At 41.8% G+C, this 12,526-nt stretch overlaps 1 protein-coding gene across 1 annotated transcript in view; it reads right to left on the bottom strand.

Moving 5' to 3' along the window:
- PLA2R1 (phospholipase A2 receptor 1) overlaps positions 1 to 11,602 on the bottom strand; it is a 41,534-nt gene extending 29,932 nt beyond the window's left edge. The window contains exons 1-7 of the mRNA XM_054175231.1: positions 11,500 to 11,602; positions 7,770 to 8,153; positions 5,458 to 5,625; positions 4,015 to 4,188; positions 2,788 to 2,901; positions 1,972 to 2,115; positions 817 to 1,005 (exon numbers count right to left, since the gene is read on the bottom strand). Of these exons, the coding sequence (XP_054031206.1) occupies positions 817 to 1,005; positions 1,972 to 2,115; positions 2,788 to 2,901; positions 4,015 to 4,188; positions 5,458 to 5,625; positions 7,770 to 8,153; positions 11,500 to 11,602 (1,276 nt within the window). The remainder of the gene's footprint in view (positions 1 to 816; positions 1,006 to 1,971; positions 2,116 to 2,787; positions 2,902 to 4,014; positions 4,189 to 5,457; positions 5,626 to 7,769; positions 8,154 to 11,499) is intronic.
- Between the last annotated feature and the right edge of the window lie 924 nt (positions 11,603 to 12,526).

Raw genomic sequence — 12,526 nt, 5'->3', positions numbered from 1 at the left:
TGCTTAAAAACCCTTCTGGTGAAGAATTTTTTTCCAAATCTCCAAACCTTCCCCAGTGCAACTTGAGACCATTTTCTCTTGTCCCATCACTTGTTACTTGGGAGAAGAGACCAACATCCACCTCACTACAACCCACCTTCTCTACAACTTCAGGTAGTTGTACAGAACAATAAGGTCTTTCTTGAGCCTCCTTTTTTCCCAGGCTAAACAATCTCAATTCCCTCAGCCATTCCTCTTAAGACTTGCAGTTATGTTTTGACAACAAAAGTCTTGGCAGTGCTGCACCAGAGCTTTTGTTCATTAAGTTCCTTGTGTAATCACGCTACCTCTTAGGACAACATGGACAAGCAGAACTCCTTTGATACACCCTGCTGCCATCAAAGGGGACTCTGCAAACATACCAGCAGCAGCAACTTTGCAGTGTGGACAAGGTCACCCTGAAATCAAAAGACATGCTGAATTGTTGTTGCTTCTAAGCCCAACACTTGCATAAGGGTGATCACTGAATATTTTGCAACATTTTGCAAGGAACCAGACAAGAACAGGAAAGCACAAAAGCTAGTGTGTTTACTGTGGCCACCCTATGTTTATTTTGTTGATCCATTTCTTTATTTTAAGTATGGTTACCGGAGAAGGTGATGCTATACATTTTTAAGGGCCCTAGAAGGAGCACGCATGCACGCTTCCTGTTTTTGTAAACCTCATTTGGGTGTGCCATATGCTGTAGTGGGTAACAGCATTAAAGGATTGAACAAAAGAGCATCACAAAACTCTTTAAGAAACACTGCACACTGGAAGCTTAGTCCCAAAACTCACCACTTTCAAGCAATTTAAGGAGCAGCTCTGCATCTGCCAGGGAGGATACACTAATGAGCCCGCTACCGTCACTTTGGCAGGAGATCAAAGCATCGTTCCAGCTCTTCTTCTCTTTATGAAGTCTGTAGCAGTTGCGATTGTGTGGGTACCAGCCCGCATCACAATGGGTGGCATAATACTTCCATGTATCTTTTAATTAACAAAGTTTGTGTGTATTAGATAGAATTGCCAAGGTTAAGCTATGTTCATAACACATTCAGAGATTATTTTTTTCCCCCCTTCAAATGTTGAAAACAGTTCATCCAAGACGAATTGAGGAGGCCAAAACACATGCTCTGTGGAACATCACCTATCAAGCAAACTGACTTTAATTAACTATTCAACATTTGGGCTCTGGATTAGTGCAAACACACTAAAGGATCCCTTATTCAGTTTAAAACATATCTCCCTTATTACCTCTGAAACAGATTCAAAGCCAGATAAAGCTTCTTCAGGTGCACTACCTACTAAAAGTTTAAGTAAGTCCTTTCTCATTATCTGAAACAAGTAAGGAAATTTTAAGTTATGACAAAGAAGTTGAACCTATGTAAGCTGTTTTTATCAAAACACGAACCAGTGTTCTAATAAACTCAGTACTGAATTTAACTTTTCCACAGAGGGGGAGTTTGAAGCATTCTATGAACTATATACCTTACAGTCTGTACATAACCACTTTAAGAAATATATAAATATCGGAAGTATAGCAAGCCAAAAAAGTAACTGCAAATTGTGAGCTGCATTTATACAACTTTTTCTCTGTGGGTTGCTGGTTAATTCCATTCCATGCTGAAAATCTGTTTTTAAACTCAAAAGCAGGTCTCTATTATAACATAAAGGGAATGAACATTTTGTAAGCCTCTGATCACATAAGGAACCAATTAAGTATTATGTGCATTAAAATTATGTTAGTTTTAAGACTCCCAACATGTTTATCATGACTGCATTTAAACAGAAGGAAGTGTTATTACTTGAATTAAACTGTATCCAACTTAAACAAGCGAGCCCATACATTTAGTCCAGCTAGGACTCTGCTCTGCTGACTTCATGCTCATAAGGCTTCCCCTTGTTCTTCTCCCACACCCACAAAGAGGATACAGTTAACACTGACAAACTCACCCAGTGTTTCATGCTCTGTCTTATTTAAGTATTTTTTGCATACAAAAGGCAATCCAGATTCACATGAATAGCTCTGCCAGCCATACTTCAATTTTGAATTAATCACTGCACAATAATTTTCTTTAAAACGGTTATCAGACACATCTGCAAACACATTTTTGAGAAGCACAAAATCACATAAAATTACTTTTTACTTGTACAATGGTGTTGTAAGCCTCTCTGCATCTTATTGAATGAATGTATAAATATTCCTGCACACCCACACTTCTAGTAACGTTACACCAATGCTACAGACAGCTGAACACTGACCCAAATTTATAGATGTGTGGCAATCCCTCTTTCTGCTGCCACCAGATGAAAGGCTGCAATAAACTCTGGTGTCTGTGTTATATCTGCTCATTATATCTGAGGTCTGACAGACCTCAAAATGCAGCAAAACTAATCACACAGCTCATCTTAAGGCATTTATGTTAATTACAGCATGCTAATGTAAACAAATTGGAAGTCCTTTCCTCCATGAAATGAGTTAGAACATAGCTTTTAATTATGCAACTGAGATCTTAAGAACACCTTTAAAAGTAAGTCATGAAAGGGCAAGATCATTAATGCTTTAAACAGATCCATCTCAAGTGATGCTACATCTCTAGAAGGGGCTTTTGGTTCATATATGGAATAAAAATTTCTACAAAAATAAGATGTATGCTATAGGTATACTATACTATAGAAATAGAATATATCTGCAGCAACAGCAGTGTTGCATCAAGCTGCAATTACAGACAGCATACAATTAACACATGCAAGAGGAACATCACATACCTTCTCTCCAGTTCACAAATACTAACGGTGCTCCATCTGACCACTGCCAGCCAGCATCTTCCTCCAGGCGATTCAGGCCCATCCACAGCATTATGTCTGTAGCATTTAGCTGTCCTGAAACACACACAAAAAAACCCCACAAAGTAATACATCACACTTTCCCCATGTTTTAAAGCATCTACAGCTATAGATCTGCTGTCCTGACATGTTAGAATAGGAATAAGACAAATAAAATACCCCCACCACCAAAACCAAACAAGCCCCAACAAAACAAAAACAAAGCAAATACAAACCAAACAAACAAACAAAAAACCCCAACAAAACAAAACAAAACAAACCCAAAACACCACCAACAAAATATAATCATCCTGAAAAGCCTTCCTGTGGAAGTTATTGCTGACCTTCGAAATGTAATCTAGAAAAAGCTGATACATAAATGCTAGCCTCTTTCAGCTCTCCATAAACCAAACAACTTTCAGTCCTTTCACAGACTGCAGGCATAATCAAAAAGCTAAAGAAATAATTTTTAACATTTCCTGTTGGCTTCTGTCCTGCAACTGAAAATCAGCAATGGGCAAGAAACATGAGGCAGCCTTTCACAACACGGCTCTACCACCCATTCCTCCACTTGGTCCTCTCCACACGCACTAATACACCCACAAAATCCACGCTGTCAGAAGGCTCCACAAAATTTGTCTGAGATGCTTGCTGCATGGCAGAATGCAAAAGGGTTATCAGAGAAGGAATATTATCCTTTTCTGAGAACAGAGATGCCATTTTTCACAAAGAGGACATTTACTTCAAGCCTGAAGAAATGTTCTTGTCATTTGGTGAAGCTCAGCACACAAAGAAAACTTAGGAGATAAGGGACTCCACAGTATGCCGCAGAGAAGGTAAATATTTGTATAATTCTCCAAAGAAAACAAGCACACTCTGTAATGACAGCTGCATGAATGAACGGAAACCTCGGCAGGAACAGAGAATTAAGACAATGGCACCCTCGCATAACACACACCGCCACTCCTTCACTTCAGTTATTGGGTGGTAACTCACCTTCACCCTTGCTTTTTCAGACAGCTCTACTGAGGTGGGTTATGTGACGAGGTCTAGCAAGTAGCAATGGGAGAGACATCTCACAGAATATTAAGCTCCAAAGCTTGCCCTTTTGTTAAAGAGTAAATCTAACTCTAGGTTTCTTACAAGGTCCTTAAAGAAATGCCTACTCACTGCTTAAGTTACTTATGTAGTTCTGTTCTTCAGGGTCAGTGACACTCAGCAAGTCTCCTCCTTGCAGCTGACAGGCAGCCCGTGCCTCACGCCAGGTCAGTGCAGACACAAGATTGAACTGGTAGCAAAGATGAGTGCTGGGGTTCTGCTTCCAAAAAACGTTGCAGCCACTCTCTGCTCAAAAACAGACTTGTCACCAATAGACCAAGACTAAAAACTAATCAGAAATGCAACCCTTTAAACAATTTAATGAATTTGTGATGGCAGCATCCCAACAGAAGTGTGATTATGAACTCCTTTCACATTCCTTTTTTTAAAGAACATAAGGAAATAGGGCACTAATGGAATAAAATGCTGCTCTGTGTTTCATATGGTTGATAAAATACTCAGAGCTGATCTGGTGGTGGTTTTCAAAGCTCTCCTGAAGACAACAGAGCTTCTTTTTTTTAATTTATACTAGCTGATTATTTACTCCTAAAGCTGAATGTTTAAATATTCAGACTGTGAACACCTCAGTCAACTTCACAGTATCACAGTATCACCAAGGTTGGAAGACACCTCAAAGATCATCAAGTACAACCTGTCACCACATACCTCATGACTAGACCATGGCACCAAGTGCCACGTCCAGTCCCCTCTTGAACACCTCCAGGGATGGTGACTCCACCACCTCCCTGGGCAGCACATTCCAATGGCGAACTTTTGGAGGAACTTGTGAGTTCTATCTCATACTCACTAGAATAAATTTACTACAATTACAAAGTAATTTTAAGGATGAAAAAAAACATCTATTATAATGGTTGTCCAGAAATCCCCATCATGAAGGTATTTACAGCTGCTTTTAAGATGCTTTAGAACAGAGACCTGAAATGTAGCTTGAGCAATTATGGCTTTCCAAATCAATTCTGCCCATAGAAGACACTATTTGCTTATTTATTCAAGAATAAATACAGAATAGTCAAGAAAATCCCAAAATCTTTCCAATAGCAAGTGTTTTTAAAGCTATTGCTTCTATGTGGTTTAGGTCCAACATGTGTTCTGGCAGTGCACAGAATCACAGAACCAACCAGGAAAAGAACGAAAGGAATGTGAAAGATGTAACACAGTCAAAAGCAGAGCATGACTTTGCAAGAGCAACCCTTTACATACCTCACAGAAGGTTCCTATATATCACTGGAACAGAGAAGAGGTTTAGCTACAGGGTAAGGTTAATGGGCTGCACAGAATAACATCCCTGTAGTTTCATTTTTCAGATGAGGACTTGGGTCTCCAAAGGCCAAATATGATAAATGATGATAATTCACTGAAGTCCTCTTTTGCAGTTTTTTTAAATAGACATTTCCTTCTAACAGAAGGGAAATAATCCAAAGCAGGGTGCATGCTAGTATTACTCTAGGATACTCTCGAGGACTTGGGGGAGAGAAAAGACAAGCAACATCTTACCAGCATTTGGGCAAAACCCCCATTTTTCATCTTGTTCGTAATGAGTTGTTGTAGCACACCAGTTAAATTCCTTTCCATCTTTGGTACACTCATAATACCACTTGTTGTTATATTTAAATGGAAAAACACAGGGGAAACCAAAAGAATTTCCCAGCAAGGTGTATGTTTCTGGAATAAACAATATGTAGAGATTATAAGAATCCAGATCACATATGAGGCTATTTTCTAATTTTGATTTATAATTGATAACACAACATTAGAAGCATGAGCAGCATAACTTTAGAGAACAGAACTTGTAAATAACGTTTTATGAAATTTGTCACCATGAAATGAGGCACATTCTTCTAACTCAATTGAAAAAAGCCAAACACACACACAAAAACCCCAACAAAACAAAAAACCCCACACGTGAACAATTAACATACAAAATCTGCCCTTAGTTTTCAGAGCAACTACACAAAACAATTGTTAGCAGAATCAGTACACACTCAGATGCAAACTCTACCTATTTCTCCCTTGTCAGCCTATGACAAATGACCAATTTCACATTATTTTCCATGCTCCTTCCAGCCTTTATATAAAGTAGGTTTCTAATGCTTTTTCCATTCTCTTTGTCATTCTATGGGAAAGGAAATACGAAAGACAAAGGAACTTTTACAAATACGTTTTTATACCACGGGGAATAATAATCTAGCTGTAAAAGCTGATGTTAGCTACATCTGTTGTCACAATCAATTAATGCCTTATAAAATATTCAAAATATTTTTCTATTGTACTTGAGCACCAAAATATTGAGAATCCAGTGCAACTGAAGCCTGTAAAAGCTTTACCTCATTGAGTGTCTGCTTAACCTCAGAGCTTCTACAAAAGGTCAAAGAACTACAATCACACTTAGAATGAAATTGTTTGCCAAAGATCTGATGTTGATAGCCTAAAGATCAAAGTACTTCAACAACAGAATCAGAACATACTGCCAGGTTCCTAGGGGCTACTAGATATAATGGCTGGCTGCACACATATAAAAAACCCAGTTTACACATTGTAAATCCCTTTTAAAGCCTACTGATGTGAACAAATGATACAAAGAACATGGGTTAAAAAAAATAATCAGGACTGCTTCTCTCTCTGCCTGTTACCACACTGCTGGCTAGGAAGATGCAAAGGATTATCCCAGCCCTGGCAAGAAACCAAGTTCAACATCTATAAACCTCTCACTGGTTATATACATGCTTTCTTTGAAGGCAGAAGTGCCCCACCAGCCTGGTGGGCCAACACACTGGCTTGTATTTGAATGTGCATAAGCTCAAGTAGGAAGAAAACAGAAATTGATAGAGAATTTGTCAATGCAGTTCATTTCTTTGGTCCTGAAACTAAGCTAGGAGCGCCAGCCTAAGACTGAGCCTCATCTCCTAAATGTTGCAGTGGTAGGGCTAAACCAGGTATACCCTCATCTTGCAATATGCACACAGCTAATGTGTAAGACTTTTTGTGGGTTTAAATATTTTCTGTCTGGTCTTAAGTATAAGCTCCACTAGGTTTTAAAGAAGTTGGAAGCTATAAAGTTTTCCCAGCTACCACAGCTCCCAAAGGACTTTGGTGAGAGCAGAGGCTGAGTCCAGCTACAATTGCAGAGGAAACCACTGGGACCAGACCTGCAAGGCAAACACACTGTTCAAATGGGGAGAAACAAGACATCCAGTCTGAGACATATTGTGAAAACATCATGTCTTTCCTTCTACAGAAATGCTGAGGAAGAGGCCAAGGTACAGTCTGTCTGTGGCTGTTTGTAGTCAACAGGTTTACCTTAGTCCTTAGACCCAGAAAACTGTTCAGGTCTGCAGACCTGGATCTTGACACACATTCCTACACCTTCATTAGCTGTACTGCAGGATTAATCAAAAGCCTCATCTCTGCTCCAAAGTTTGGCAGGGCTAGAGTCCAGGTGCTGATTGTGCTGGTTCTTGCATGCTGTGACCACAGACTGATTTTCAGTGATCAGAATTCCAAAGGCTTCCTTACCTCTCTTTGGGTTTATCTAATAATGAAAGCTGCAGGACAGCAAATCCTCCTTTCATTTTATAGGGGATGTGAAAATGAGCACTTCCTGATTTGCAAGAATAATGCTTTTTTGGTAAGGAAAAAAAATAGTGTGTGGTATGCTCACCTCAATTATTGCATACAAACCCGCAAACTGTAAATCTTAAACCACAGTAGAGGCTAGAAGGGATCATAAGCACCTGACCTTGCTTCAAAAGAATTTTGGAAACCACTTTTCCTATCTACATTTCTATGACAGATTTTTATTTTTTTACCTTGAAATGGGTGTTCACAAAGGTCTTCATCATAGGACATGTACTGTTTCCACTGGTAGGAAGATTTTTTTTTGGCCACAATACGCTTGCTGCTTTCAACAGCTAATTTGTATTCTGCCATACCGACTAACGCTTTTCCATCACAATCCCACCGTAATGAGTATTGAGTTGAGTCACATTCAAGCATACTTAATGGCTGTTCTGGTCTACTGATGTTCAGTCCTAGACAGGTACTTCTGCCTATGTTGAAAAGACGATGATTAGATACCCATTTCCATAACATGTCTTTTGAGAGTTGACTGCAGTCTTCCAGAACGAGGCCAACTGTGTCCACTTTAATGCACAAGTTGGAGCCTTCACTTTGGATAATAAATATGCCTTTATCTGTAGGGGGGTGAAAAAAAAAAAAAGAAGTTTCAGACTGTAGAATACTGCAATTGATCAAATAGTATCAAAACACAAACATTTTACCTGGAGCTGTTTAGGAAGAAAAATGAAAATATCCATCAGAATAACTGGCACTTCAAAAAATGAGTACTGGTCTAAATTTACTGCCAGTTTAGTTTTTGACATGTGAAGAACAAAAATAAATCTACGTAACATCTCCCATGTTGGGTAACAAAAATAAATACTAAATAAATAAAAAGGAATGCCCAAAGACATCAATCATGTTCTAAGAATAAAAAACACTGGTCACCAAGAAACACCCAGTTTACAAGAAGCCATACTGGATATTGTAAAATGATTCCTGGAGGGGAAGTGGAGGAGCAGATTGGAAAGTGCAACTACAGCAAAAGCTGAAAAGTTTACAGCTGACATTGACAAATTCTCTGCCATAGTCATTCTTCACTCTCTGAAACTATAGAGGCAGAAAAAAATATTTTGCATTGCAAATAGGATACAGATAGGGAAGATTTATCAATACCATGACAGCTGATAGCTAAGGGTTAAAGTATCCCTTCCCTATTGGATACGTACAGTTCAACCATACATGGCTACCTTGGACCACAGCAGATGTTGTGGGGTTAGCCTTGACATCCAGGCTTTCTTGGAATCATTAAGAAATGTAATGGATTATGTGACATCACATTGTAGGTATGTGAAAAGAAGTCAGCTGTTTAGTATCTTGGGAGCAAATGTTTAACTGAGCATACAGACTGAAAAAAAAAAAAATAGGGCAGCTGAGGAACTGAAAATCAGCAAAAATCACAGCTCAGCTATTTCATTCACTCTGAGATCCAATAGTAATTAACCCATGGATTTCTTCTCTTGTTATAGGTAGGATATTTATTTTCTGCCGTGAAAGACTATGCATTGAACACCTGAGCAGCATTCCTTCCATTTTGCCTTGAAATTTTACAGTGACAATTTCTGCCACGTGCTTTCTAGCTGCTGTAACTCACTACACCCAACACTCTGAAGTAGTAACAATGATAATTTAAAAAAACCCACAAAACTTTTCAAACTGATATAGCTCACATCTAATGTATGAGGTTCACCTATACACTGTCTGGGTTTAGTACATAGTTTAAGTGTAGCTCTAGAAAAGCAAGTTTCTTCAAGCAGCATTGGGACAGTGGTGTATCTGCTCGTCATTGTAAAAACCATGCAACAAGCAGGACAGAGGTGATAGACTATGCAGAAGTTTCTGGTAAGAGACTGCACAGAGCAGATCAAGCAATTTGATTCACAGAGAGAACAGAGTCACATTGCAGACTATCACTGGTAACGGGGTGTTTTTCCACATGTCTATAGGCATTGGTAGCTTGTGATGGTGTAGGAATAGAGACAAGCCTTTCTGACTGTCAGCAGATGAAAATCAGCCTGTTCTATATAATGGCACCTCCCAAACACCTAGCAACCGTCCTACATCAAGTCCTCAACTGCATCAGAGCAAGGTTTCTTTAATCATCATCTCTACAGCACTCATGTGTCTGAACTCACTGAAAAACCATCAGACAACCAGTTTGGCCCTTTGCTTTTAAGTTTTCTGTTAAATTGTGTCATTTGTGCTGGTTTCATCCCTCATACCCAATGCTATTCTCCACAGGCAGCATGGGTATCTCTGCCTACATCGCCAGAAAAAGTTTTTGCCTCTTATGCTAAGTTATGTATTTCCTACAGTGGTCTTAACTTGGTTAACCAAGAAAACACACTGTTAACTTGCTACATCAGTGGAAGCTGGGATGTTGCTAGCACCAGTAAACACTGACTAATAAGGTTACTTCACCATGACACTGGGATTCACACTTATGCAAACTCCCAATCTACCTTCACCTTGACAGCACACAGCAGCTCCTATGCAACAGCTTCCTGGGGGGAGCAACATCACAACCCAAACACAATGATTCCTATCTTCTGAATACTTATATCTGTAAGGGTCTTACAGGTGGCAATCACTGCTGAGAAAAGATAAGGGTCTTATCCCACACACAAACAACCCATCTGGATGATCTCCATCAATAAAAGAATGCTTTTCTTTTTCACTCCACAGAAACTTAGGCCAACAATGACCAGATCTTGAGCCACACAGTGCCCTTCAAAATGTGGTTTCTGATCCCCAGCTACAAAATGAACTGTTGAGAGAGCTGTGCTGGCCAAAACACTACGAAGTAACAGCCAGCTCGAGGCAGAGGTAAGACTCAACAGATGGAAGACTGAGTGACAGCTAGATGGGCTCCATCTCAGCCCTTTCAAGTCAGGCATTGACATCACTGGAGCAACACCAAACCTTGAGAACACTTGTCAAGCTCTACTCCGTTCAGCTTGTGAAGCTACACAAACCGTTTCACAGGTGTGCTCCTAGAAGGGCGTTGTTACAAAGCTCCTGGGCTCAGGGAGGATCCTGCAGATGAAGAACTGCAAGGGACTCTATAAACTTGCAAGCCCCAGAAGGGACAAGGAGGTAATCTACACTTCAGGAACTGACAGAGTGGAGGGAAGCCTTCAGAAACACTCTGTTGCTCCTCCAATCAAACCCCTCCATACAAGGGGAAGGTGTCAAAAAAAAACTCCAGGAAGAGAAGCCTTAAGCTGATGTGAAGCCATAGACAAAGTGCTGACAGCTGATCAGTACCTCGAAGTTCTGACTACTTAGGTTCAATACAGCCAAGAGTGAAAAATTAGCTATAACAAAACTAGGAGAACAAGATATCTTAATTTCCTTCCTCCGCACCCCTCCACCTCCTTCCTCTCAAAAGGCAGTGACATTTGCTTATGCAGTAACAATAGAAAATAACTGAAATTTATTGGAAATGAGGGGGAAAAAAAACAAGCTGTATTCCTCCAGGTGCAATGAAAGCAATGCAAGTGGGGAGGACAGAAAGGGCGTAAAGGCACAGCTGGCAGGGCTGGTTCTCACGGGTTCGGTATCTGCCCCCATCTCTTCAACGCCCCCACTCCCTTACCCCTGTGCGAGCCGAGACCTTCGCCCTGCCCGAAACATCCCGGCCAGGATCGGGCTGATCCCAGCAGGAGATTCGCCCAGCCTTGACACGTCGTGACTGCCCAAAGCACTGCAGGGCGCCACGGGACAAACCCCTAAGTGGAGTTCCACACCTCTGAGAACCCCGCAAGGAGAGACGGGACTGCGCTGCGGTCGGGGAGCCCACCCAGCCCGGGGCGAGCAACCCGCCGCTGTCCGAACCGCCGCGGGCTACCCCGGGGTGCTTGCTCCGCGCCGCCAGCCACCCCACCCCCGCCCTGCGCCGCCCCCGGAGGCGTCACTCACTCCGAAGAGAGGGCACCGCGTCCCGGCTAAGGGCCACGGCGCCCGGCGCCGGGCCGCGGCCGCCGAACAGAAGGCAGCAAGCCAGCAGCCACAAGCCCAACATCGCCGCGGCACTGCCCGCAATCAGTCTGCTTCGCGGAACCAGCCCCGCCGAGCCCTGCCCCGGGGAGGGCAGAGGAGCGACCCCACCCCAGCGGCTCCCCGCGGCGGAGGGGAGGGGCAGGAAGGGACAGCCCTGGAGGGGCGGCCCCCCGGCTCCCTTCGTGCGGCCAGGGGGGTCGCGCAGTCCCGCTGGAGCCTGTATCCTCAGGTGGGGGTAAATTGCCGGAGACGGTCGGCCGGGTTTGGAAACGCCGGTCATGCAGCTGGGGCCGGCCTTCCAGACCAGGGCTGTGAATAAAAGCGGACAAAAAGCTCTGTATGATTCTTATTTTCCATCTGAAAACACTTACTTTCTCATACCTATAGTCCAGGGACTTTTGTTCTAAGAAGAACCAGAAATACACAGCGGCACTGGAGGTGGGAGACCACTGACAGCATAGTCCGTGTTCACGGGTTTGCTGCTCTGTCCCTGAGCATCCCCGCTTTCCCAATCACCGCTCAGAGACTGGGTTTTTTAGCGAGGTCAGCTCGTCAGCGCCAAGTCATTTCACACTTGGCATGTGGAAGAATAATAGCCACGTTTCATTTTGTTCATGACTGTCTTCAGTTGAATATTTGCTGGAGCTGCCCTCTACTTGGGCTGAGTTTCAGTGTTAAGAAAGCTGAGAATAGTGAAGTCCAAATTCAGTAGAACCTCTGGGTTAAAGATACAGTAGTTTTACTGGATTCAGGTGGACAGTTTGTTTTCAGTCTGCATACCCACCCTTCTGCATTGTTCTTCATGCATAGCAGACAAGTATATAAATATATACAAATGCATATATAAATGTTTGCTTGTTTTAAGCTTTACCTGCCTTCCTTCAAAGCATTTGCTGTGGGGATTCAGCTTCTTTAGTTCATTTGCTGTCTGAAATGCATTTTTTTT

Source organism: Dryobates pubescens, chromosome 2 (assembly GCF_014839835.1).
Source record: "Dryobates pubescens isolate bDryPub1 chromosome 2, bDryPub1.pri, whole genome shotgun sequence".
Classification (NCBI taxonomy): Eukaryota; Metazoa; Chordata; class Aves; order Piciformes; family Picidae; genus Dryobates; species Dryobates pubescens.
The sequence above is the reverse complement of the archived record's forward strand: the minus strand, read 5'-3'. Positions and strand labels throughout refer to the sequence as shown.